The sequence below is a fragment of the Triturus cristatus genome, chromosome 9 (genome assembly GCF_964204655.1).
Source record: "Triturus cristatus chromosome 9, aTriCri1.1, whole genome shotgun sequence".
NCBI classification, from domain to species: Eukaryota; Metazoa; Chordata; class Amphibia; order Caudata; family Salamandridae; genus Triturus; species Triturus cristatus.
The window spans coordinates 854,593,205-854,620,050 of record NC_140592.1 but is presented as its reverse complement, the minus strand read 5'-3'; the positions used below and the strand labels follow the sequence as shown (position 1 = coordinate 854,620,050).

The 26,846-nt window shown below is 45.1% G+C and overlaps 1 protein-coding gene across 3 annotated transcripts in view; it reads left to right on the top strand.

The window, feature by feature from the left end:
• The window catches only part of TRAF3 (TNF receptor associated factor 3), a 722,485-nt gene that overhangs the window by 670,169 nt on the left and 25,470 nt on the right, over positions 1-26,846 (top strand). For all 3 annotated transcript variants that reach the window (XM_085626329.1, XM_085626331.1, XM_085626330.1), the window contains one exon: positions 25,646-25,786. In XM_085626329.1, coding sequence (XP_085482455.1) covers positions 25,646-25,786 — 141 coding nt within the window. The remainder of the gene's footprint in view (positions 1-25,645; positions 25,787-26,846) is intronic.

The window sequence follows — 26,846 nt, the reverse complement described above, 5'->3', positions numbered from 1 at the left end:
CTTGGTGATTAGTTATGCAGACGATCATCATTGTTGTTTCAGTTAAAGGTTTAATGTTAAATGTTTAAAGTGTTTAAGTATGTTCTGTATATCGTGGTATGAATGACTGTTCATTATCGTGTTTATTGTATTAAGTCTGTTCAAATTCAAGTATCAGGTCAAAATCAAGTATAAGGTCAGTTCTCAATATGCCGCTCTTTTCGAAATTAAGACAGATCACTACCAGAAAAGGGGTTCTCGAAGAAGCCGTCCCTATTCCTCCTAGGGACACTCCAGGGCACTTTATGTATCACAAACATGGCTTAGACGCTATATTATTTCTTGATTTATGGGTAGACTATACCAAGGGATTACCAGAAAGTCAGAGGTGGCCCACAGCGGGGACCTGGGATGCAGAGTGCATCATGAAAGTCGAGGAAGAGTTATGGAAAAGAAAAGTCAGACAGTCACAGAAAGACGCCGTTGAATTATGGCGTAAAGAATCACATAGACGAACAGAAAAAGCACGTAGACAGGAAGAGAAGAGTAAAGAGAATTCCAATAAAGTTCGAGAGAATCTATTAATTGAGGAAGGTATCCGAGTGAAATCAGAACAAGTAGACAGACAAAGAAATGCCCTTATGAATGGTATGTATCCCCTCCTGGCCGAAGGATTACCTAAGGCTACTCCAGAGATACCGAAAGACTTGCCACCCCCATTATTCCCAATCAAGGTACATCCTAAGGGGCATCCTAGAACCGCAGAAGATGTTTTTCTTTCCTCATATTTAGATGACGCAACTCCCGAGTATGCTAATTCCACCCCACGTAGACCGCATACCAGGGAGGTCCAACGCCAAGATCCAGCACCCGTATCCCTGCAGCAACAAATCGAGTCACAAGTTCCGGCAAGCACATCTGTTTCTGCATCTGTTCCTACAAGTACTTCTATAGCTGAGTCCACACCTATAGTTGCTGTGTCACGTTCGACGAATCCTTTCACACCCGACGCCCCAGACGGGGCCACGGGAGGTGCTACCAATATTTTTTCTACGCCACCTAGAATAAATAAACTTATTTTCCAAGAGTCAGCGCATTCACGTACACCCAAATTCGTAAGTGATCGTACGCTTAAGGAACTTCTTATAGATTGTAGATATGACCCGGTGCTCGGTAAAGAGGACGAAATGATCCTGGCATCATTACGTATCAGACGAGCCGCAGGGTATTTAGCGAAGCTACCAGGAATGACTGCGCATCTAGATAAAATATATCATTTTGTTCAAACAGGGCGAGATCCAGAATGTATTAACAGAGCTATGGAATACCAGAAAGTAGAGATACAGGGGGAACTGTTGCGTTTCCTCATAAACTGTGTGATCAGAAATCAAGACCGACCGGGGGTAGATCCGGAAGCAATGAAAATTCTTACAAAATGGAGCCAGAATATATCAGAAGGGAGACACGATAAGCAAAATTGTATAATAGCCATGTGCCGAAAGATCCGTAAAGAAATAGAACGCCTACACGAAGAGAGATTAGAGACAGACGAGTTCGAGCAAAGCGAGGAAGAAGGGTCAGGACTGCCCGCCGGACAGTCAGACACCATAGCCTATGTAGGTAGAGGAAGATCTTGTAATAGGAATCAGACTAGATGTCATACTGACCCAATACGTCCAATATGTCCAGATAATGACAGGAATTTCCAAATACCTATAATTAACATAAGGTCTAACGAGCATTCGTTCCAAACCGCCGACAAACTACTCCGAGAACGAAGGGGTTATCATTTTCTCGATTCTATGGATGAACAAGATTTAGCGAGGGCAGCTGTTCATTGGGTGGACAGTCCCGGAAAATATAGTGATGAGACAGTAGTACGCACATTTTTGAATCTCACCCCAGATGAGCAGAGGTTAGCTGGGATTTATATGATTCAACAACTCATTATACTATATCAGAGTCAGCATTCGGACCCTGGTCCCTTACCTGACATATTGACTGAATTGCTTATGAATAAATGGAGAGGTCCAGGTACCAAATTAATTAAAGAAATTCTAGTATCTAGAAAGCAGTATATTCTTTTTGTATGCTCAGAGCATGTCTCATTGCCTGTCAAGGAAAGAACAACGTATCACCTGGATAGACAGAATCCCTTACGAGAAGTACACCCAATAAAAGGCGAGGACAATCAGTTTAAACGTGTATTTGTATATACGCCTATATCGAAAATAGAATTGTTAGAAATGAAGAAAGTAGTACCCAGTCATGACAAGGACCCAGCGGGTTTTCACCGAGAAATTAAAGACATGTTACTCATGGGAGAGTATACCTACCCCGACATTATGACAATATTAAAGGTGTTGATGCCTGCTGGCATTTATGAGAAACTCAAGGAAAAAGAGTGGGAGGTAGGTGATCAAAAGATAGAATGGTCAGCATTAGAAGCAGAAGAAAGGGCCCGAGGTCCAGGTTCGGGGCTTGGGGACAAAACTAAAGCACTACCAGGTCTACTAGTACAGGTACTGCCACGTTTATTAACTACGAAAAAGGAAGATTGGGGTACAATTTCAGCCTGTAAACAGAAGCAAGATGAAGACACTAGCGATTACTATGCCCGATTCGAGAAATGTTTTGGTATAAATAGTGGCATAAAAGCAAGTAGCGAATCATACCCGCATCTGTTTGTAACAAAATTAGTGGAAAATGCCCTGCCCCCAGTAAAGAATAGAGTATTAAAATTCGAAAGTACCTGGCAAGGTAACACTCCAACACAAATGTTACAAATGTTACAGTACCACCACAATAGAATTAAAGAGGAACAAGAACATGAACACAGACGCATGAAGGACACGAAAATGAAAATGCTAGTTTCCCAGACAGTTCCAGCTGAAGGACATAAAAAGGGTATGACACATTCCGATTCAGCAGGACCTGTAAAAGGGACATGCAATTATTGTAAAAAGCCAGGTCATTACGTACACGATTGTCCAGTGCTAAAACATAATATCGCCATAGGTAAAACACAAGAAAGATCACGGCCACTAAGACAAGATCAGAATGAACAAGGAGCTACGCAGCATGCCCAGGCCATGCCAGCCGCACAACAGCCAATACAGTTTGTGCCAGCTGCACCACCGTTGCCTGTTGCTGCCACACAGACAACAACACGACAAATGTATCAGACTGCACAGTATGAATATCCGGAGTATCAACGTTACGCATGAACTAGCCTAGAGAGGGAAGTTGACTTACCCCTTATCGAGATTCCTGTAGATCAAGAAGGACCTTATGTACATAGTGAATTATTAGGTCAAGATAGAAAATTTTTACTCGATACAGGGGCAAGTCGAACAACTATAAAACGAAGTGAAGTCCCAGGGGCACCCCTCTCAGGCTCACAGAATATTTCCCTTGGTTTTTCAGGAAAACCTATTGTTAATGAAGTGTCACAGCCTCTTCCACTTACGATAGGATCTCTGACCCGAACTACAGATTTATTGCTTACTAAATCATGTCCAGAAAACTTGTTAGGAATAAAAACGTTGAAAGCCCTAGGAGCCATAATATGTTGTTCTCCGGAAGGAGTAAGGTTGTTTTTACGTGATTTTAAAGGTCACTATGTATCTAGAGACATGGATCCCCGACTGCAGACTTTACCTACACATCTATGGGCACAAGGCCCTACTGATGTTGGTTGCATGAATATTACACCATATCGAGTCACACTAAAGGCAGGAGTGGTGCTACCACGAATGCGACAATACAAGTTACCACCAGATGCTGTAACGGCTTTACTACAAATCATTGACGAGCTTATTGCCCAAGGAGTAGTTGTAGAAACAGACTCCAATGTATGTAATTCACCGATAATTCCGATTCTTAAACGAACAGATCCTACAGCTCCGCCAGTATATCGATTGGTTATTGATCTGCGCGAGTTAAACAAGTGCATTGTGCCACAATTTCCTGTGGTCCCAGATATCTCGTCATTATTGACAGCTATTGATTCCGAAGCAACATTGTTTACTGTAATTGATCTCAAAAATGCCTTTTTCAGCGTCCCAATAGATCCGGAAAGCCAATATTTGTTCGGATTTAGTTTAAATGGGCGTAGCTTTAAATTCACCCGCGCACCTCAAGGATTTACAGAAAGCCCCAGCATCTATAGCCAGGCACTGAAACGAGAACTTGACAGTATCCACATGCCGGTTAACACTGCCCTGCTTCAATATGTCGATGATCTGCTGATCACCGCTAGAAGCGAACCCGAATGTGAGAAAGCTTCACTGACGGTTTTACAATTTCTGGCCGAAAAGGGGCACAAGGTGTCCCCTTCTAAGCTGCAATTCTGTGTCCAGCGAGTTATTTATCTTGGTCACTCGCTGTCCAAGGAGGGAAGGCAGCTTACACCCGACCGCATTCAGTTAATTGCTAACATGACAATACCCAAGACACAGAAGGAGGTGCGGGCTTTCATAGGCCTCACTTCATATTGTAGACAGTGGATCCCTCAGTATGCATTTCTAGCAAAACCACTCATTCAATTGACAACACAGGAGGCAGCCACACCGACTGTTCTCCCTTGGACTCAGGAACACACACAAGCTTTTGAAAGCTTAAAGAAAGCTTTATGTCAAGCACCCGTTTTAGCAACGCCATGTTACAGAAAACAGTTTACACTCTTTGTTACAGAACGCGAAGGTACGGCCTTGTCAGTACTCACACAGGAACAAGCAGGAGCACACAAACCATGTGCTTATTTTTCTAGTACATTAGATCCCGTAGCTCAGGCTTTGCCTGCATGCCTAAAATCAGTAGCAGCAACAGCTTTAGCAATCAGACAAAGCGATGCCATAGTGTTAGGACATCCATTGACAGTTCAAGTACCACATGCAGTAGAGGTTCTTGTAAATAGAACGCAAACACAACACTTGACTGTAGCGCGACTTACAGGATACGAGCTTACATTGTTTCAGCCACATATAGAAATCAGACGCTGTAACACATTGAATCCTGCCACACTTTTACCAGTAGTCGGAACAGACCCACTAGCCCATGACTGTATTGAAGTTATTACAATAACAACAAAACCCAGACAAGACTTAACCGATGTCCCATTGTCAGATCCAGACCTGACCTTGTATGTAGATGGTTCATGCATGAGAACAAGTACAGGAGAGTTAGTAGCCGCCTACGCAGTCACAACAGATACTGAGGTCATTGAAACTAATCGTATAACTACTTTGTCAGCTCAAGCCGCAGAACTTATCGCTCTGACACAAGCCTGTATTCAAGCCATGAATAAAAAAGTCAACATATACACTGACTCACGTTATGCATTCGGAGTTGTACATGACTTCGGCGTGCTGTGGCGAGAGAGAGGTTATTTAACTTCCCACGGTGCCCACATTCAGCACGGACCCCTCATTCATGCATTATTAGATGCAATACATCTACCCACTGAAATATCAATTATGAAATGTAAGGCTCATACGAAGGTTACTGATATCATTTCCCAAGGCAATGATCTAGCCGACAGAACAGCTAAACTGATTGCTCAAACTCAAACCCCCGATATGACAAAGACAATAGTCCCGACACCGACACATTGTATGACAGTTAAAGATCCTACTCTTGACGTAATTGACATACAGACACATGCTACACCAGACGAAATAAAGAAATGGACTGAATTAGGAGGGATCCAAACGGACCAAGGATGGATGATGAAGGAAAGGTCTGTATGGTTCCTTCCTGATTCAATGGTCCAAGTCATAATTAACACTATACATAGTCCAGCACATTTAGGAGAAAAAGCTATGCTAGACAGCATTCAACACATTTGGTTCAATAAACATTTACGAGCAGCAGCAAAACAAAAGGTCCGTACCTGTATGATCTGTTGTCAGTTCAACCCAGGAAAAAGCGTTCCCGTAGAACAGGGTGGATTTCATACCCCTAATCATCCTTTTGAAGTACTCCAGATGGATTATATCCAGATGGAACGATGCAGAGGATTCAAATATGTTCTCGTAGTTGTCTGCGCTCTGTCCCGTTGGACGGAGGCATACCCGGTTTCAGATTACACTGCCCCGACTACTGCCAAACAGTTGGTTCGAGAATTCTTCCCACGATACGGTTTACCACGTGCTGTTTACTCAGATAACGGCCAGCCGTTCTCATCCGAATTAATGAAACACGTTTCACTTCTGTTAGGATATCAGTGGAAATTCCACTGTGTCCGACATCCCGAGGCAGCAGGTCTCGTAGAAAGACATAACCAGATACTGAAAATCAGAATGTCCAAAATATGCAGAGAGAAAGGTGTCGACTGGGTAGTAGCGTTACCAGTTGCACTCTTTTACATGAGAATGGTAGCACACTCTCGAACAGGGCTATCCCCGTATGAGGTGATCTTCGGTAGACCACCGAATATGTGGGGGACGCCTATACCACGCAAAATCACTGATATTGACTGTAATATGCTGACAGATTACTTGGCTTCCTTGATGTCTGCACTACAATCTTCTCGTTCACAGGTAGCTGCAGCCTTTCCCGACAACACTGAGGTGAAACCCCATGACGTTGTTCCGGGTAATCTTGTCTTTGTGAGGAATTTCGACCGAAAGACTCAGCTGGAGCCCAGGTGGAAAGCACCCAAGTTGGTCCTGTTGACCACAAGAACAGCCGTGAAGATCGAGGGCCGCAAGGGCTGGATTCATTCAAGCCACATCAAGAAATTTCATGGACTATCTTCGGATATAGACATTGTGCCCTGCACTCCCTCACAGACTGATACAAAACTCCCTTTTGTTGAACCTAACAAATCTGAAAATTACAAACTAAAGCTTAGGCCCAACCAGTCGAGCAATTTGATTGTTTAAGTCCTCTCCAAGGTGAAGCGGTTGAATTGTCTCTGACATGTATCCCTTGGACCTGAGTAGAGAAAATACCCGAAAAATGTTGAAACGACAGGCGTATTGTAAATCACTGCGTAGCCACTGCATAGTGACATTATTAATTTTGTTTTTATTGAGTCTTTTAATAATTATTACAAGTATGTTGTTGCACATATATTACCCTATTTCTAGACATGTTTATAATGTTGCTGCTGAACATTCTTTTAGTGACTTACCTCCGCATGAATTGTCTTATAGACTTGCGCTGCGCAATAACACTTTCATTAGTATGTTACATCATTCCCATCAGACTAGTAATGCCACCAATTGTTGGGTGTGTGGCCGACTCCCTCCCTATCAGAATTATGAAGGAGTCCTGCCTTTCTTTCCACATCCATTTACACATAATGGCTCCTGTGGAGCATGGTTTAGCTTAATTAATTCCATAGACTCAGACACAGCAGTTTACCAAGATCATTGGGTATGGGGAAATCTGAACCTAGCTTTACTCAAGGTCTGTTACCCTGACAAGGAGGGTCGCCCCAAAAGAACAGGAACTGATCTAGAAAATGAAGTATATGGATTAGGTAATTTTACACCTAATCTCATGATTCTAAATGTCGTATCTGAAATTGAACTAGTCTTACCCACCATGTCAGTATTCCCAGCGAGGGGTGAATTATGTGTAAGAAAGGTTGGTTCCATACATATGGGCCATAGTAAATGCACTACTATGGTAGAATTCAGTGATCAAGGAAAATCTTCATTTAGAGCTTCTCGCCACTCCTACTTTATATGTGGTCAGACTGCATATATGCGTCTACCTCTAGATTGGGATGGTACCTGCTACATTGCATTCCTTTTGCCACCTGTTTTCCTAGCTCCTCCTGATTATTACAGAAATATTCATTTAGTACACAACAGAGAACGGAGAGATCTCCCCATTGTCGATTACACTGAGACGGCATGGGACAAGTATGTAGATTTTAATAAAGGCATCTTTCCCTATATAGGTACTGTTACCAATAGTAAGCTGATACGTAGATTAACTAGAACCCTTGAAGCAGTAGTGAATGAGACTATTTCCGCCTTAGGCAATTTAACGGAAGAGCAGTCTGCTATGCGGATTGTTGTGCTTCAAAATCGTCTTGTCCTTGACGTCATCCTGGCTGATAGGGGCGGAGCTTGTAGGGTCATCGGATCAAGCTGCTGCGTATTCATACCAGAAAATTCGCCATCTGTATATAAAGCCATCACTCGCCTTCATAAGATTGTAAGCCAGATACACCAGAACCCAGGCACTTGGACTTGGTCCAGTTGGTTTTGGAATACGGTATCAGCCTGGGGATGGAGAGTTTTATCCTTCCTAGGTATTGGCCTTCTCATACTATTCAGTTGCTGTCTATGTCTACAATGTGGACCAGCAATTTGTGGTCTGTGTGCCACATCGTGCATTCCACATCAAGATTTTCATTCAAGATCCCGGAAGAAGAAAGAAGAACAAATGATGCTATATGAACAGATCAATGGATTGATGAAGATTGATATCTCTTGAAGGGCAAGTAGGGGACAAGGAGGGAATGTGGAAATATGGATTTTTCTGGTCAGTTATGTCCCCTATCTTGGACCCCAACGGTTCCATGTGCATGTCACAAGTACATGTATGTTCCCTCCAGTTCCAGTTATGAAGACGCAAATACATGTGCGTCCACCGTCAACATGTCCTTTGACAGATCCGCCATGTATAGGCCGGATATCCCATTCCTAAATATGAAAGGCCATCGGCTTTATATGGTTCACTTATGCCACTTTTCAGTCCAGGCAAGTAGGCCCTGATTCTGTCATCAAAACTCCTCTTGCCTTCTGCCTCTGAAAGCTCCAGCCCGAGCCTGCATCTGTGACCATGAACTTTGTCTCATTCTCTGCGCGGCTCACGAAGCCTGACATCAGCTTACTCTCTGCCAAGAACTGTATTTCACCTTCGAATTATCTGCCTCCCCCTCAGCCGATGCATTCCTGCCTAGTAGTTTAAGTAAACATTCTTCCAGTTACCAAGCAAAAAGGCCCATCTTCTCTGTCCTCATGCAAGTAATTCATAGCCCTGTTACCATGGAATATTCCTACCCCCTCGCATTCAGTGTAGACACTTAGACGCTTGTACACGCACGCACAGTCAGTATAGAATAGATTCTGTCCGAGAGTCCCTCTTTTATGGATAACATAGTTCTTTAAACATAGGATGTTAGATATGATTTGGGATTAGGTTGACTTGACCCCCCAGACTTCTCGTCTCCACACATAGAGCTAAATGTCAAGTCCCCGTCACCCCCTAGTTACACGTCAATTACACGTCATACTGCTGCGCGCGCATCAATGCCAAGTATTATCTTATAGATCCACCTATGTATTACATCATAACCAATCATGTTCCTTTTTACTCATTATTACACCCATTTTCGGTTACGCAGACCAAACGTCAATGTCCTTATCAATTGTTACGCCTACTGTATTCACTTCATTATAATGTATGTACTATAAAAGTTACTTCTTGTCAATAAAGTATGTACTTCACTTCCTGAACCCCCGTGGTGATGGAACTTGAAGCATCCGATTATAATCGATTATTGGAATAAAGCCCATTCCGAAACTCTAATATCACGGATTCTGCCTCTCATTTTACTGAGCTATTTTATAATGTTTCTGTATCAAATTCAGTCCCGGTAAAGGAATTTTTATTTACCACAGCTTTTATGAGGTTGAACTTTTTTGTTGACATGTGTTGTTGTCTGTTTTATTGGGAAGGGGATGTGTTGTGATCTATACTGTAGAATACTCTCTATGTCATGGAATGGAGTGATGCATCGGGTGATGTATCATTCATTCCAGAGAGAGAGAAGCAACGGCTGAAGAGTTGGTGCTGTCTTGTTGATCCCGCTGTACTCTCAATAAAATATTGATCTCAACTTCATCAAGCGGACTGACACTTCATTACACCCACCTCCTCCAATTTTTGGAGTTGTAGACTAGGTTCATTTCTGCTGAAACAAATGGGCAACTTAAAATAATGTAAGAGTGGGGAACATGAAGTTATCCGGTGACCTTAATTACAACTTGCCCGGTTTTGACTGCCGTGCCTAGATTGCCTCAAGAGCATATTTAGCTATACCGTTGCCTTCGATTGACTCTGACAGACAGGCATTACTAATCAATCAATCGATCAGGACTGTGGAATTCTAACTAATACAGTAAACCAACCAGCAAACACTCTCCTCTGTTGTTGGTCGGAGGCGATACCTCGTCCTCTGAGGGAACACTTCTTACAACGTCGGGGGTGGCCATGCTGCACTGAGAACCATGCACTCATCAAAAGAGCCAGCAAGCTGGAAAGGCCACGTCACCTGGGGGGGGGGGGGGGGGGGGGGTGTGTTACAGAAGACAGCCCCCTGATGTTTCCCCCACTGTCCGGGAAAAGTCTTTTTTCAGTGGCTATTTGGTCAATCAGGCTAGCCACAGTGAGCGCGAGATCGCTTACCCCGTCCCCCGGTGGCGATATTTAGTCCTGGATAAAGTTGGGTGCTTAGGAGGGCTCACTTGCCTTCTCGTCCTTGTTTTCTCACTAGTTTTGATTCCACCTGATGTCTATTTTTCCCAACACCCTACACTTCAAGTGGCCTTTGCTCACTCTAGATGTTCTTTTGGGTCCATGCTTTCCTTCGTAACTGTTTACCTATTCTCTCTCTTCCTCGTCCTTTCTCAAATGTCAGATGATAACAAGCATTTACAATGCAATAGGTCTCGCATTTACCCGAGTTTGAGCTATTGGCATTGTAAATGACAATTCCTTTTATTTAGATTTTGTTTTTTAAACATAAATAAAAGGCATTGTCATTTACAATGCCAATAGCTTAAACTCGTGTAAATGCGAGACCTATTGCATTGCAAATGCTTGTTATAATTAGGACGTTCTGCCCTCCAGGGACTGAATGTTCTAATAGCCTCAAAGTGAGCCATAGCCGGGCTATACCGGCCTTAAAAAGGCCAGCTCCCTTGTTAAAGGCCCGAGGTGAAACACTGGAGTGGGCCTTTATTGGCCCGTATAGCCTGCTTCTGCGGGCTATAATATTTCCTCAGACAAATGAATTCTTAAGTTTAACCTTCCCACGTTGTGGTTTGTCATATATTAATTATTTTAAAATGTTTGTTTTTAGTATTTCTTCAGTTTTTCCTTTCCTCATTGTGGTTTGTCATATATTAAATATTTTAAATACTTTTCTTTTTGGTATTTCTAGATGGCAAACTTAGCCACGTGAGCAACAACACGCTTTACAGACAACTAAGTAGAACATCTACTAAAAAAAAGAATGTGATTTAAATACAACTTATACAAAAGTACATTAGAGCAGACAAATCAAAGAAGGAGCAGTGAGATCTAGGGGTCCTTTACGATGGCGGGCGGACACCGTAACGGTATACGGGACCGGATGCGACCGTCCACCCTGGCAGTCGCATCCCGCATATTCAACATTGTGGCGGGCGGTGCTTTGAGCAGCACCCGCCACATTGTTAAATATGCATGTTGTGCATTTGCATGCACAACGTGACAGGCCACCTTGTGCGTGCCAATGTTGGGGGGTACCATAGGTACCCCCCAAGTTCAGCCACCCACCTCTCCAACCCCCTGGGGGCCCCCAACGGGCCCCCAAAGTTTTCACCGCATGCTTTTCCATGGTAGAGTGTCCGCCATGGAAAGGCATCCAACTGCAGGCATACTAATATGGATGGCATATTGTGTGCCTTTTCCGCCCGGCCGGCAAGCCGACTGTCAGAAAAGCGGCGGAGGGTCTTTCCATCCGCCGCGGTGCCCCTCGCCATACTAATATGGCGGGGGTGAACCAGGGACATTTGGCGGACGGATCGCCAGCACCGGGCCGGCGGTGGCCACCACCGGCCCTGCGTTGGCGATCTGCCTGATATCATAATGGGCCCCTAAGTGTGGAAAATTTAAATATAGAATTTCCTCATTATGGCTTCTTTATTTTCATGTTATGGTTGTATAGAGCCATAACATAGCTACAAAGCAATGAAACACTATGCTACATTCTGTAGCGTGAGGAGAGGGATAAACAAGGATGCAGAGCCCAAGGGTGGTGGCTCACAGTGGTGAGGGGAAGATTGATGGTGTGTTGCTTGTTGGAAGGGTCAGGCAGTGTTGAGAGTGGCATAGAGGAGGTGGGGTAATAGATGAGAAGTTGGAATTTTTTAGCAGTAGTCTGCATCTGATTTGTTACCATGTGATTTTGCTTAAGAGATTGGGTTATTGCAGTAGTGCCTGGCTTTTTTTTATGCAGCCCATTTTCTCTAAAGGAAAATGGTCACCATTGAAAAAAAACACTTTGAAAAATGTGTTTGAGAGTTGGTAGGGGTTACCTTAACCAGTTTGCTCTCCAACATTTTTTTTTTTACTTCACAAGGAAGTGGTCCCCTAGGAATTGCGAATGCATTGCCGCTCCAAAACACAATCACCACCCCCTTTTGTACCGCTTTGTTCGCCATAAGTTGGCAGGGTATGCTCAGACGTGAGTCCCTTGCTCACTTTGCCACTGGATTTAAGCAAGCCTGGCTGAAGATGGCTGAAATGCCAGAAACCGGTCCTAGGATGCTTGTTTCCGGTCCAGGGAAGGCATGGTTTGGCAGTTCGGGCTGGACTGTTCCCATGAGGCACAGGGTCAGACTGATTTGCATATGGCCATGTCCGAACTGGGGTGGCAGAGTGGGCTAAAGAACGGTGATGGATCAAACCCAGATCTGTTGACTGGGTGTGAGTGTTTGATTGGTTCTGATGCTCCGTCCATCACCACCCCCTTTTGTACCGCTCTGTCCGTCTACCCATCATCAACTTGGTAGTGCCTCCAATATGATGCGCAATAAATCCATCCTACTCCTGTACAGTTAATACCCCTGTGTTCTTCCCGTGTCTGCAACACAAGTCTCTCTTTGCATCTTTGCAGTACTTGGGGACCTGTTCCTCCCTTCTCGCATTCTGTTTCATCATCAACTATATTTGTAATCTCGCACAGTCGGTGCAGATGTGTCTATATTGCTGACACCAGCTATAGCTGTAGGCTGAAAAGTAGATTTTATCATTTGTTCAAGGGCGTAGGTGATGTTTTTCTGCTTGGTACAGCACCTTTTCCCGATACCTCCTGCCTTATGGTGGTCAGTCGCTCCTTGGTGTATAGACACAAATAATACCATCTGTTTCTTATTTCATTGATACTTTAGTTACATCAGCAGCATTAATATTTTGTTGAATGCAAGTTTGCATTCTCTTCTTAATCACATCAGGAACTGTTAGTGAAGCTTTTCTGAAAAAAAAGCTTGTCATGTTCTTGGACACACTTTTTCGGTCGAGCCGCGTGCATGTCGTCATATGTTGCGTTGTTCTTGTCCCCGCGCAGGATCTGAATATGAAAACCCGGCCCGAACTGAAGCTGCGGCTTGAAGATTGGAATTCGTACTCCATTCGAGGCCACTCACTTTGATCTGTAATTCAATTTAGGAGGCAGTTTTACACAAGGAATTTGGAGATGTGCAAGTTACTTCAGGGAACAGCTGCCTACGTAGGCTGCGCACAAACGTGTCTGGAAGGTTGTGTTTGAGGGTCACTGTAACGGTCTAGTTGTTCTGGCAGCCAACAGCCCCGGAAGAGCACCCACACATTGTATCACTCTCTGGCCTTGCGTGGCCAGAGAGAGTATAAATAAAAGGGCGGAGGTCACTCGGGACCTTCCGGCCCACAACCGTACACCTGTCTCATGTGTGTTCTTTAGCCTTTCCAACCACCACGTGCCCCACAATACCTGTAGGCCTGTAGCTGCCGCGGCGCCCCGACAGCAGGGGTCTTACAGGTCACGACGCTCCACCTCATTAGTGGGATTCATGGCTTGTTAATTAAAACTGCGGCTTTCAGATCTCTGCTCTCTGCATCCGAATTGTATTGACTATGTTTAATGCTGCCTTCCCTTCAGAGACATGTCTCCTTTAAAGGGATTCCGTGTGATCTTTACACTTTTGCTAAGACTCGACTTTATTCGCGAAATATGAATAATTGTATCATTGGTTGTCACATTACGCGTTTTAAATAATGCACCATTTTGGTTTCCTACTACAGTGAGTGTCTGCGGTCCGAGCAGTTGTGTCCGACGAGATTGTGTTTCTGTGACTTCTTTTTATTTTCTCTTCTATGTATGTGCTTGTTCTTGCATGTGCTTACCTGTTTGAAAATGCATTTCTTTTTCCTTGTGCTGTTCAGATCAGCAACAAACGCTGCAGTCATTCAATAGCAGATTGCCAGCTACTGAACGCAGAACAAGTAACTACATTGATCCAGAACGACAAAAAACAAGCATTGGCATAGCCAATAGGTCTCGCCTTTGGGACCTTATAAGTGTTTAGCCATGCAACAGTTGATGTTGTTGCACCAAGGATATTGTGCTGCATAACTAAATACTTATAAGGTCCCAAAAGCGAGACCTATTGGCTATGCAATGCTTGTTTAGAGGAATCCTTAATTCAGTGCCACTAATTTTATGCTTCCTTCTCCTGGTGGATTCATCTCCTCCATGTAACTCCTGACATTTCCCTCTCAAATTGTCGTTTGCCGATCTCCTGTCCTGCTCTTCTCTGCACTCCAGAACTTCAGGATTCTTCCCTCTGTAAGCTTCCTGCTTTTTATGATGTCATCTCCCTTCGAGGCTGTGATTGCCACGATTTGTACCAAATGCATGTTAGCAAATTGGTAATTTGCGATTGCGAATATTACCAATTTGTTATTTTAAACCAGGATATAGTCACACATAGCAAATTCTGGATCTTTGTCATTCATTATTTTCTGCTGATAATGATTTGCAATCCACTTCTTTCATGCATTAGGCCAAATGTTCCCTAATGGCTGTCATTTCTTTGGGGACATATGTCAGAACCCGAGTTTCCAGTGAGCCATGACTGCTATGTGATAATCTCCTTCAGTTAAGGCAACTGGTGTGTGTGTTTTTTTTTTTAAAAAACCTTTATCTTTCATTTTCAGATAAGCCAACTTTGCAGCAGTAATAACAGTAACCACAGTTACAGCAGGTAAGTAAAGGAACAGTACCCAACAGTGCAGCATTCCTTTCGATGTATTGCTCCGGGAGGGAACAACGTAGCACAGCAGAGCAGGCCAGATACATTCCTCATCCCCCCTCCCTCCCACCCTTCGTCGGGGATCCTACCCAAAAAGGGCTACCATTCCATGCCATCACTGTCACTACTGTTCAGATCAGAATCTGGGACCTAGAACCTGTCACCCAGGTCCCGCCCCACAAGGATATCTGCCTCCACCATATCATCCCGCCTGCTAAGTTTCATATGAATCTCTCCTGCTAGCATGCATTCCGCCAAATCTCTGCCAGTGTTCTATCTCAAGGGCGCACTGTCCCATCCAAGTGATAGCCATTCTATGTCTAGCAAGAATCCCTGCCAGCTGCAGGAATTTATACGACAGCCTTGCGACCTTCAGTCCTCCTGATATTCCCTAGTAAGCTGCACTTTGGGCTTACCGTGGCCTGCTGTGGAGTGGTACATGTGAATTCACCCACCACCCGAATCCAAAAATTCTGTACTGGTGGCACCCCCAGGCCAGGTGAGGGAAGTCAGCCCCCTGAGATCCACAGCGGGGACATTGGTCAGACTGAAACTGAGATATCTGTCGAGGTGGTTGGGTAAGTGCGATTCGAAAAGTTGTAATGGACCAGCTTAAAGTGGGTATTACTCAATACAGTCTGAGTGAGAGCACAGATGTGAGCCCAGTGTAAATCCTCAATATGCGCCTCCAAGTCCTCCTCCCAAGCCACCCAGACCTCCAACCGGCTGCCAGACGCATCTGCTTTCAAAGCTTTATATTTTAAAGATATCAGATGCCTACCAGACCCACAGGGCAGTAGGGTCTCCAGAGTGTCAGACGTCAACAACTCCGCCGGAAAGGTAATCCAGGTGTGCCTGGCCAACTCTGCCAAGCCAGCTTAATGCAGGAAGAGGCCAGGCCCCAATGCAAACTCCGCCTGCACATATTCAATCAAAATAAAGTGCTTTTTGGGGTACACGTCCCCCAACAACTCACAGCCCTCCATCCCCCCATGCCTGGAAGGACATATTTTCAGCCATCCGTCAGACCGACGCCAGTATCCAAACCGGCAACTCCAGGTGAAAGGGGGCGCGCCTTAGCACAACTGTGACTAGCTTCTGCCAAATACGAGCTGTCTGCCTAACCATGTATCGTGCGTTGTTCGGGCCCCCAAAGCCCTCCATCAATGTCGCCGGGAGCTGCTCAGCATTGACCACCCTTGCCAGCATGCGCTTTGCCCTCTGTCTCCATTCTCCATCCAGTGCACAGCATGCTGCATGTGTGTGGCATACTAATAAAATTCGAGCCACAGTACTTTCAATTCACCCTCATTGGTTAGGGTGGCCAGGGCTGCTCTGCTTCATTTCACGGCCCATAAAAGGGAAACAAGGATTGTGTCCAGCTGTCTGGACACCCTGGTGGTCAACGAGCAGAGAGTATTCTAAATGACATATAAACAGCGAGGTAGGAGCACCATCTTGGAGATAACTATTCTGCCCTTCAATGACAGCGGGAGTGTATTAAAAAAGGCGACCGATGTTCGCAGTGAATCCATCACCCTCCCCCCATTGAGATGCATTTGTTGTGCTCTGGAATGCGTGACCCTAATCTCATGTACCAAAAGTGTTCCCGCTCCCAGACAGACCAATGTCTGGCAGACTCTCCACGGGGGTCCCCGCTAGCGCAGCGAGAGGGAACAACCGAGACTTACTGCGGATGATCCTCAGCCCCGATAGGGCCCCAAAATCGTCCAGTAAATGCAACAGAATCTCAAGGGATTCCCGGGGGGAGCGAAGGTAAAACAGAGGTACATCCATGTATAATGATACAATACTCCTGATGTCTCCCAACTATATGCCCCAGTCCCGCAGCTCCCGCCTAGCCAATACCGCCACGGGCTCCATAGCATGCACGTAAAGGAGCCGGGGCAGGGGGCAGCCTTGACGCATCCACCTACCCACTGGCTGTCATCTTTTATGGATTTGACTGACCTCAATAGGTGGGAGATTTGACTAGCAGTGCAAAGAGGATGGCAGCATGGTGATCTAGCTTACATGCTCAGTGGGTGGCAGATGAGGTTTCTTATAGATGTGGATATTAAGTCCATATCTTTCATTTTGGTGAGAGTTAGGCAGGATGAAGAGCTGAGGGGTGTCAGGAGTGGCCAACCCAATGAAGAGCACTATCGTCACCTTTTTGTTGGATGCCTCTCATCAGTGATTGAAGTCCCCAAGAAAGATGCTATTCTTGTAGCTGGTTGATACTTTAGAGATATGGTCAAATATCTTACCATTTGAATGCTGGATTGGTTCCAGGTTAACAGTACATGAGGTGCAGTATGATGGTTTATGTGTCACATATATGAAACCTGGGGTTTAAAACGATCGATCAGGATTTAGACCTTCTCTGACTGAGCAATCAAAGAAGTGCTGCTGCCCCCGAGGTCAATCAATCACTTTCAGGAGAGCGCACTAGAGCAGAAAGGATGAACTAAGGAGTACGCACCTTCTTGCTCTGAACTTGCCTCCACATCTTTTCACTGCTGTAGGTGTCCTCTTTAAAACACCTCTTCCAGCACAGTTACATTAAAGGTGCCCCTTTATTGCTGGTGGTCTACAACCCTACTCAGAGTTCCTCTCTCACATTAGAATACAAGCAAGAAATACTTTTTAGGTCGAGCCTAGGCAGCCCATGTGATGGACTTGAAGCTCTGCCCATCTTTTCAATTGGCTGCTGTGACTTTCCTTTGTAAATGTTGGCTTTTGATTTGTTGTTTTTTTTTTTTTTTTTTTTTTTTTTTGGAAAACCTTTATTTAACAGTATGTGCAGACAAATACGGGCCTACAACCCTCAGGCCGGCCTCGACAATAAAGGGCACATCAGCAAGCAATTATACAACTCAGCAGCATATCAATACAAGCACGAATAGACCAGGTCACGTTATACACAATTGTGCCGCCGAGCGCCAGGATGATGAGGTTTAATTTTTATAAAGTTTTGAATAAGTCCATAGCAACAGGTCTGGAAGGATCCGAATCAAAGCAATGCAGTTAGGACTATAGTGGGCAACGATCATCAGAAGAGTCAGCAAGCATTATCCGTAAGGTAATCAATCGCACTCGATGAAATCAGGGTAGAAAAGAAACATATCACATGACGATCCCCAAGCACTACCCACGAGTTCCCAATCCTCCCATCGACCCAAGGAAGAAGAAAGGGAAGAGCAAGCGAGAAAGGTAAAGAGTAGAAAGGGAGAAGAGAAAAAGAGAAGAGAAAGAAAGAAAAAGGAGGCCCATAGAAAAAAAAAAAAAAAAAACAACAAGGAAATATACCCCCCACCCTACACGCATGCAGAGGCTATGGCCTACCCCCCTTAGCAGTGTGTCTGTCGCCCCAAAAGAGTACCCGAAATGTAGGAGAAGAGAAAGAGAAGAAAAAGAAAAAGAATGACACGGTTAATCGGAGGAGGGCCAAGGATCTATTCAATGCAAGCAAAATCGTTATCCGCGGTCACCCAACCCCAGGCCCCGACCTAACACCCATGCTACATGTACCTCCAACAGTCACAAGTCCCAGTCCCAGCCATATACGTATCAATGTGCAACAAGAAAAACCCCCTTCCTCAGCCTTGGCCCCTTCGAATCTGCAGTCCAACAGAATCAAATTGCAGTACAGCCAACCTGGACGGGATGGGCCACCATGGAGTCCGTTGCAGAAGTCGAGGTGTAAGAGACAAGTCAAACTGGAGTGAAGCTCGATAGTAAAGGACCACAGAATGCGCCACCGCTATGCCATGGCTAGTACAACAGGGAGCAGGACGATGCATAAGTTCCAGAGTAGCGGCCGGCCGATGTACAGGAAGCAAGTCCAGGAGGACGCTCAGAAACGTGGCACCAAAGGACAAAAAAGATGGGCAAAACGGCGTCTGAGACACAAGCTCCGGCCGTACCAAGGGAGCAGTATTGTCAGACTCCTCCAGGGCAGAGCCGAAGAGTACCGCAGCGGGCACTGGGACACGTCCCCCCGTCACTGCCACATACCTCAACTCGGGTGATCCACCGACAGTCGACTGAAGATGTGGCTTAACATGCCGCACTGGAGAATCATCATGGCCAGCTGAAAAAGTCCAATCAAACCGGTCCTCCAAATCAGTGGCAGAGTCGTGGAAGGCCAACCGCAGGTCCTCCAGTGCTGCCAGGATGTCGCGAAGCCCCAGCGGTGGATCAAGGATGGAGGGTGCTGTTGCGTCCGCCATCTTAGGCAAGCAACCATCGAGCGCCCCGGGAAGCAAGCCCCCTTCACCAGCCATCGGTATCTGGAAAGTGATGAGCTCTCTGCGGGGCCCTGGTGGTGCCGGAAACGTGGAGGCAGCCGGTCGTGGAGAGGCCTCAAGGACAGGGGAATCTGTGGTGCAGGGAAACCCACCGGCAAGACCAGGGCTTCCGATGCGGAAGATGGCGTCCGCTGCTGTAGGCTGCAACAAAGAAGCGATCCCGTCCCTCTCCCAGCTGGGCCGGGATACAGTATACGAGAGCCGGATACAATGTTGCGAGCGGGGCGCGCTGGGCAGCCGAGCATGGAAAAGGCTGCTGTGAGAATCCCAGCGCCGCGCTCCAGGTCCGGTGCACCGGCTCCTCCCTCTCCACAGCGGCCGCTGCTATCGTTGTCGCCGCCGGCCGTCCCCACTAAACAATGGCCCGGCTGCGACCGCTTGGAAGGCCGGAATGGAAACCGGGGCTCAACTCCGCCGGGGCAGCTCCGTTCTCGGCCGGAGTCACAGTAACGTGGTCAGGAACGTGGCGCAGGTAAGCGTAGGGCTCGGAGGCACAGGATTCTTGCCAGGATATCGACGAAGGGCGCAAGGGTCGGCGGAGCCGAAGAGCTAGGCGGCCATCTCGGCTGCAGGCTAGGCTCCTCCGGCTTTTGATTTGTTAATAGGCTTATTGCTCCCTCCTTAGTACCTCCCTGTCTTCTTTTCTAACCTCCCATCAGGACTGGACCTTTTACATGTGTTGTTACTCGGTGTGCTTTATTTACAGTCTGTCAAGCACTATTTTTTTGTAATGACTTTCGAGTACCTACTGTTGCCGGCACACATTTCCCTTCCCAGCTAACACACACAGCATTTGTTTTCTTTTTTCTTTTTCTTATTAGAGATGTTTGGAGGGCGTATGTTCTGTTTCATGCACCTCCCTTCTGCCCGCCATCCTGTTTTTAATTTATTTTTTATTAATAATTGCAAACATGTTTTACCAGCGCTGCGCCCATTTCACGAGTTCCGCGCTGGTTTTGCTTTTATTGTTGTACGTTCCCAGCATGCCTTATGTTTCACCGCTCACAGCACTCAAAAGAAGCGACATGCGATGCGAGGGGCCCTTGAGTATGTAAAACCTTTTTTTTCCCACAACGTGCCACACACCTTTTATCTTTAACATGGCTCCCTCCCGCCTTTCTCTTGTTGTACACGGCTGAACACAGTCAACAATGGTCCCCGTGGTTTAAAGACCCACATCCCCTCCCGCCTCCGGGTGCAACGCTTTAAATTTCAGCACGGTGCCCGCTTTTAGATTAACAACACGGGCGCCGCGCTTAATGTATAAGCAGGCTCCCGCTTTTATTATTCATCACCCACACCCAACATGTCCGACCCTTGTCCTACTGCCTTGTCACTGTAGCCTGTAGTTGTTTACACACTTCGTTTCTGACCTCACGGCCGGCGCTCGGCCAAAGCTGAGGGTGAGAGCAGAGTAGGGCTCGACGTTCGCTGTAGAAGCAGCAGCTCCGCGGGAGTCCTGATCCTCGGCCGCACCCAGCACCATGGTGGAGCACGCCAGCCTATGTTTCAGTCCTTACTGCACTCCAGTATATCATTCCTTTCAACATCTGCACACATCTGTTCCCCCAACTGCAGAATGTTGGCTTCCCACACTTTCAATCTCTCAAATCGCTCTGTTTTCTGGTTATGATTCTGCTCAGGGTTTGTTTATCTTCACCATTTCTACACATCTAAACAGGGCTTTAGGTGGGATGAAATAACTGGGGGTCTCTCAAAAGGGTGCGGCCAATGTAATTAAGGGCGTGGCTTAAAAACAGGTACGCTAAAAATCTGGATTTAGCATAGTGTGCCGCCTGACTGATATTTTGCTGCTTTTGTCTCCACACCCAAGCATTTGCACTGCAATAGGTCTCTCATTTTCAAAACTTTGACCTATTGGCATTGTAAATGACAAAGCCTTTTATTTATGTGTACTTTGTACTTAGCCGTTGCTTGCAGGCTTTCAAACACATAAATAAAAGGCATTGTCATCTACAATGCCAATAGCTCAAAATCTCGCAAATGTGAGACCTATTGCATTGCAAATGCTTGTATACCTAGCAGAAATGGCTATTTTAAGAGCTCATAAGTGACCCATTTTCACCTCTGTTATTAACTGTGTGTTGTCAAAACATTTTGTACTGAGACACAATGGGCAGAACTCAACAAGTAATTCCATCTGCACCAAATAAAATGGTTAATTAATTTTTTTAAGAACAAACTTTATTGATATTTTCTATGTCCACATAATAATCACCGACAATGATATGAATATACAATGTATGAAATAATATTGATCATCATGAGCTACATTGAACAATTTATATAAAACGGAAAACCAACTATAATAAAAAAAAGTAAAACAAAATTAAACATAGTGAAAAACTGTGGCGTTATGGAAAATTAAAGCATTGTCTCTATTACATGACCAGGGTACTAATATCAAATTATCTAATGTAGTCCCGGCAGACACATAATGGCGATATATAGATACAAGTTTTAATTGTGGGGCTTAACCTCCAACATTGGGGATGCGGGTGGCGATGGCGGTTTCAAAATGATTCCTCTATAATCTTCCCAGCGTTGCCATATGTATATATGTTTGTGTGGGCACCCACGGGCTTTAAAAACCGGCTCTTCCAGCCCCATGCAGAAATCCAATCCACGCTTCCATGCGGTCAGTGGGGATGAGGTGGATGCTTTCCATAATCGGACTATGTCCCGTTTGGCGATAGTAAGGCCACAAATGACGTTTATATCTATTGCCCCCAATGTCGTCTGCTATTTGTAGGAGCGCTGGTGTATTGGGTATAGTCCACCCCAACACCTCAGCCAAACAACTACGTATACCCTTCCAAAATTTGTCTAGAACCGGGCATGACCATACTGTATGAATGAAAGTAGCCTCTTCCGTTCTGCAGCGAAGACACGGTGGTGAGGCAATAAGGCATGCTTTTTAAAGGCGCGATCAGGTGAAATAAATTCTGTGTAAATATTTCAGCTGTATAAGTCGCAGTCTTGAGGAGTTAATGGCCCCACGGGGGGACTCCAGCACCTCCCTCCAATCATCATTGTCCAGGAGACCAAGGTCTGTTTGCTAGGCTTCCCTAAGGAACACCAGTGTTGACACGCTATGAGTGATCAATGTTTGGTATAGTTTGGAAATGTTATGGTCTATGAGGCCCATGAGGAGCTTTCCCTCTAGTGGATTACATTCAGTGAGGATGGAAATCTCCTTAAGATGAGGAGGGATGGCATGGCGAAACTGAAGATACCTGTAGAACTGGGAGTGCGGAATGGAATATTCCTTTTGAAAATTAGAAAAGGATTTGAGGATTATGCCCTGAAGAACGTCAGCCAAAGTAGAAATATCAATTCGGTCTCAGCTCTGGAACCCTTGTAATCGCTGCACCTGGGGAAGAAGACGATTGCACCACATCGGGCTGCACCGGTCAGGCGATTCTGCCAGTCAATGCTGCGGAGCGATTGGTACCATAATACTATGACCACCCTGGTGGCCGGAGGTAGGTCTTGAATGCTAGCCCGATTATATAAATATTTATAAAGTGATGAGTCCCCCAAAATGGGTAATTTTTTACTTTTTTATTCAATGCCAGTCAGCGGAGGGCAGAATAAAGTCCACATGGCATTCTCACAGATAAAATCACTCAGGCTATGGAGTGCTTCAGTGCGGCCAAATTGCGCAGCACACACAAACAAATATTGGAATGGAAATTCCATGGTGTGTTCGCATATTGCTTGGATGACACCATTTATAGAGCACAAAACACTCAGGGGGACTTTGTCCCCTCAAAGTCCTAGCATTCTTGACACTGCAGAATGGGAGAATGCCACCACTTTCGGCGGTGTTCACTTGCGGGAGGATGCTAGGGCATTCCAACTGCCCCCCCCCGCTTCTCACCTTCATAGGTAGATCATCTATTCTGTATGTGGGGCCTTGAGTGTAGACTTTCCTGAGGGTATGGTGGGCTTGGTGCTGGGGAACTTGCTCATCTCCAGAGCTGTGGCTGGCTAAAGTTTCATGCCAGTCCAGTATGACGTACCCTTCTTGTTTAGACCATTCCTACCAGGGATCATCATCCCTCAGTCAGAATCCTCCTAAGCATTCAGGCTACATGCTACTCCTCAGTGACAGAAGTGCAAACAATGTAACCAATGTGTACCTGCTCAATATTTAATCTATTCCCTTTGTCTATAGGTAAGTAGTAGAGTAAGTGAGCCGCCTGTTGGTTCAGTCAACAGATGCAGCGCACTGCTGTTTTATGACTTGGCCATTGAAATAAAATCCTTCTTTACACTTTCATGCATGAAGATTGATTCTATAACTTAAGTGCTAAATGAGTGGTTGCTGAGAGCAATGAAAGATTCAGTACCTTTTATTTCCCCTAAAAACGCACCTTTTAAAAACTGAGAGCATGAATGACTGCATACTAAGGACCTTTTTTGGAGCTGGTTGGACGCAGAACGTCAGTCAATAAGAGGGGGATCTCACGCACACTGTATTACAAGTGCATTTTAGTCAGTGGCACACTAACTACAGCACACAGTGCATGCACCACTTTTTGGTGATACTGCTTGGTTTAAAGTTCACCATTTTGTGTTGCAATAATAAACGAGAGGTAGATGCTTTGTGCTAATGTGATTGTCGCTACTTAATTTGCCACGTGTATGGGGGCAACAAACATTCACAGTAAATATAAATGTGGTTTTACTGCATTACTGTAAAACCACAATAGTGGTAGCAGTGTGTGACATAACGAAATGTAGGATTTTTGCCGATGTTGTGGCAGTCTTAATTAGGCCGTTTAATGTAAAATATAATCAAGAAAGCTCAGAAATTGTTATATGCTATTTTGTTACATGTCTGGGATGTTCTGAATGTAGGTTCAAGTGTGGTGTTTGTGCCTATTGTAAAACAGAGTTTTAGGAGATTTGACAAAATGTATGCCGGTTGCAGTGTGGAGTATGAGCCCTGTGTATATACATTGTATACTTCTGACATAGTCGTAAACAAAATAGCACATAAAACACTTTATACGTTAAAATCATGTCTGCCCTTTGAAGTCACAAAAGCAGTTGTGGCCGGCACCGATCAAGGGAGGGAGGCGGGCGGGCACAGGGGGGAAGTGGGTGTAAAAAATATATATATATATCTTACTTTCTCGCAGCGTTTCTCCTCCATAGTCCCTCGCTCAAGCCAGAACAGGAAGCATACCCAGGCTCCCCATAGCCAATTAGAACGCTGCAATGCAGCATTGTGATTGGTCTGAGCGCATGGTTTGGCGCTCAGACAGGCAGTGGGAGCCTGGGCATGTTCTTGACCCAAGCTTCAATACAGCCTGGGTTGAGAACATGCAAAGTGTGCATAAATGTTTGGCCGGCCAAACATTCATGCACACTCAGTGTGCCCACCACTACTCCCTGTGCTCTGAGAGCAGAGCTTCCCACCCTGCAAAGCTGCGGCAGCAGTAACAAATACAATTATAATAATGTTGAGTTATTATTATTTTATTTTTCCTTTATTTCACTGCTAAAAATCAGTGGGCCGATGCTCCTCCGCCTTAGCGGAGGAGCCGCCACTTCACAAAAGGCCAAATGTGTAAAAGAATAAGGTTAAAGTCACCCCGATATACTGATGGGTGTTTTCATGTAGCGTTTACCAACACAGTCTTTGGCATTTCCTTGTTCTCTACGTGATGCTTGGATCTAACTTGGAGAAGTCACTTCATTGCAGTGGTGCTTTTGTGCCACTAATAGGGGACAGCCAACTGTATGATCCCGCTGCTGCCGCCCTTGCTGCCTCAAAGATTACCGTACTTCTTGTCGTTTTAAAATTAGATGTGAGCAGTGGAAAATAGCCTCAACCATATTGCATTGGCTGGTGTTCACCCTTTTAGACTGATATCAGCGATTTTTAGGCGCAGTCTACTTGACCTTTGGCTCTTTTTGTATGGATATTTTTGACTTTGTGTTCCTTTTTGCCTTCTTATAGATGCTCTTTCTCCGCATTGGATGTGTCTTAAAGGTATCCATGGTACAACTTTGCCAGCTCATGAATATTCATTAATCGGCATATGAGCCCCAATTGGATGTGAGGAGAGGAAGTAAGGCAGGGAGCAGCACGTTGGTCATAATAGCGCAGGGCACCGCTGTGCTGCGGGTGGTCCAGGGCACTGGGCTCTCAGTGTGCATATTAATCCTATCGCTGGCCTGAACACACAGGTGCTGTAGACCTGCATACTAATTTCAGGTTTTGTTTTCTCACAGGTGGCGCTGCTGCAGAATGAAAGTGTGGAAAAGAACAAAAGCATCCAGATTTTGCACAACCAAATGTGTGGCTTTGAAGTAGAAATAGAAAGGCACAAAGAAATGCTGCGGAACAATGAATCCAAAATACATCAATTACAGGTAAGAATTCCACGGACCTGCAGTCATTTTCTGCTGTTTGGGGAACTTATTATCTGCTTGATCTGGTACGAGGAAATGTTCCTGCAGCCAATTTGTATTGGTATCACACAATGAGCTGATCTCACTGACAAGATTTGGAGGCAGCCTCTCCAGAAAGATGGCAACCAGAAAAAAGTTACCAAAGTTATGAAGGAACAGTTGCAGTTCAGGAGCCTCCGACAGGTGCCACCTTATCCGTTTACCTTTTGACTTTGTTAACTTTTTGTATACATGTCACTCTGTGTGTGCATGCATATATATTAATCGATGGAAAAACCTTTGTTGGAGATGAGTTATAGTTTGTTTCTTTTGCATAGAAAACTTAACATTTTTAAAAGTCTCAGAAATGCCTTTAAAATTACAGTAAAAATGGAAATATGGTTATGTTTATCCAAATTAACCACATTTCATGCCCCCACAATGGAAACCATAACTCACACCCCAAATGCAGTGATCATGACCTCCCCCATGATGTGTCAGATGACCTCACAAATGACATTGATGATATCACTTGTGACATTATTTCCTTAGTTTGGATATGTCTTGTTGTATAATGATCTTGTGTTGAGTCCAAGTTTATTGGTAGAATTTGTATGAGTTGTAGTTTGCATGGGTAAACAAAAAAAGTCTTTCAGTGGGAACTATTAAACGTTATTTGCCTAGCCTTTTAGCGTTTACCGATCTAACTGTCCTATTTTAAGCCACCTATTGTGTTGAGGTTTGTTAAAGGTTTGACACTCATTTTCACTCCCAAACCATTTGTGATGCCACAGTGGGATCTCAATCTGGTCCTAACGTTCTCAGTGTGCACCCCCTTCGAACCAGGTCATAGCTGATCACAGCTTCTTCTCACTCTCAAAACCATCTTCTTCACTGCGATCACCTCAGCTCATTGAGTGAGTGAGCACCAGGTTCCCTCAGTGCATCTGCCCTTCAACATCTTCTGGAAAAACAAGTGTTAAGGACCAGGGCTGCTTTTTGCCAAAGCTGTGACTCCTTTTCATAGTTGGCAATCGATAAC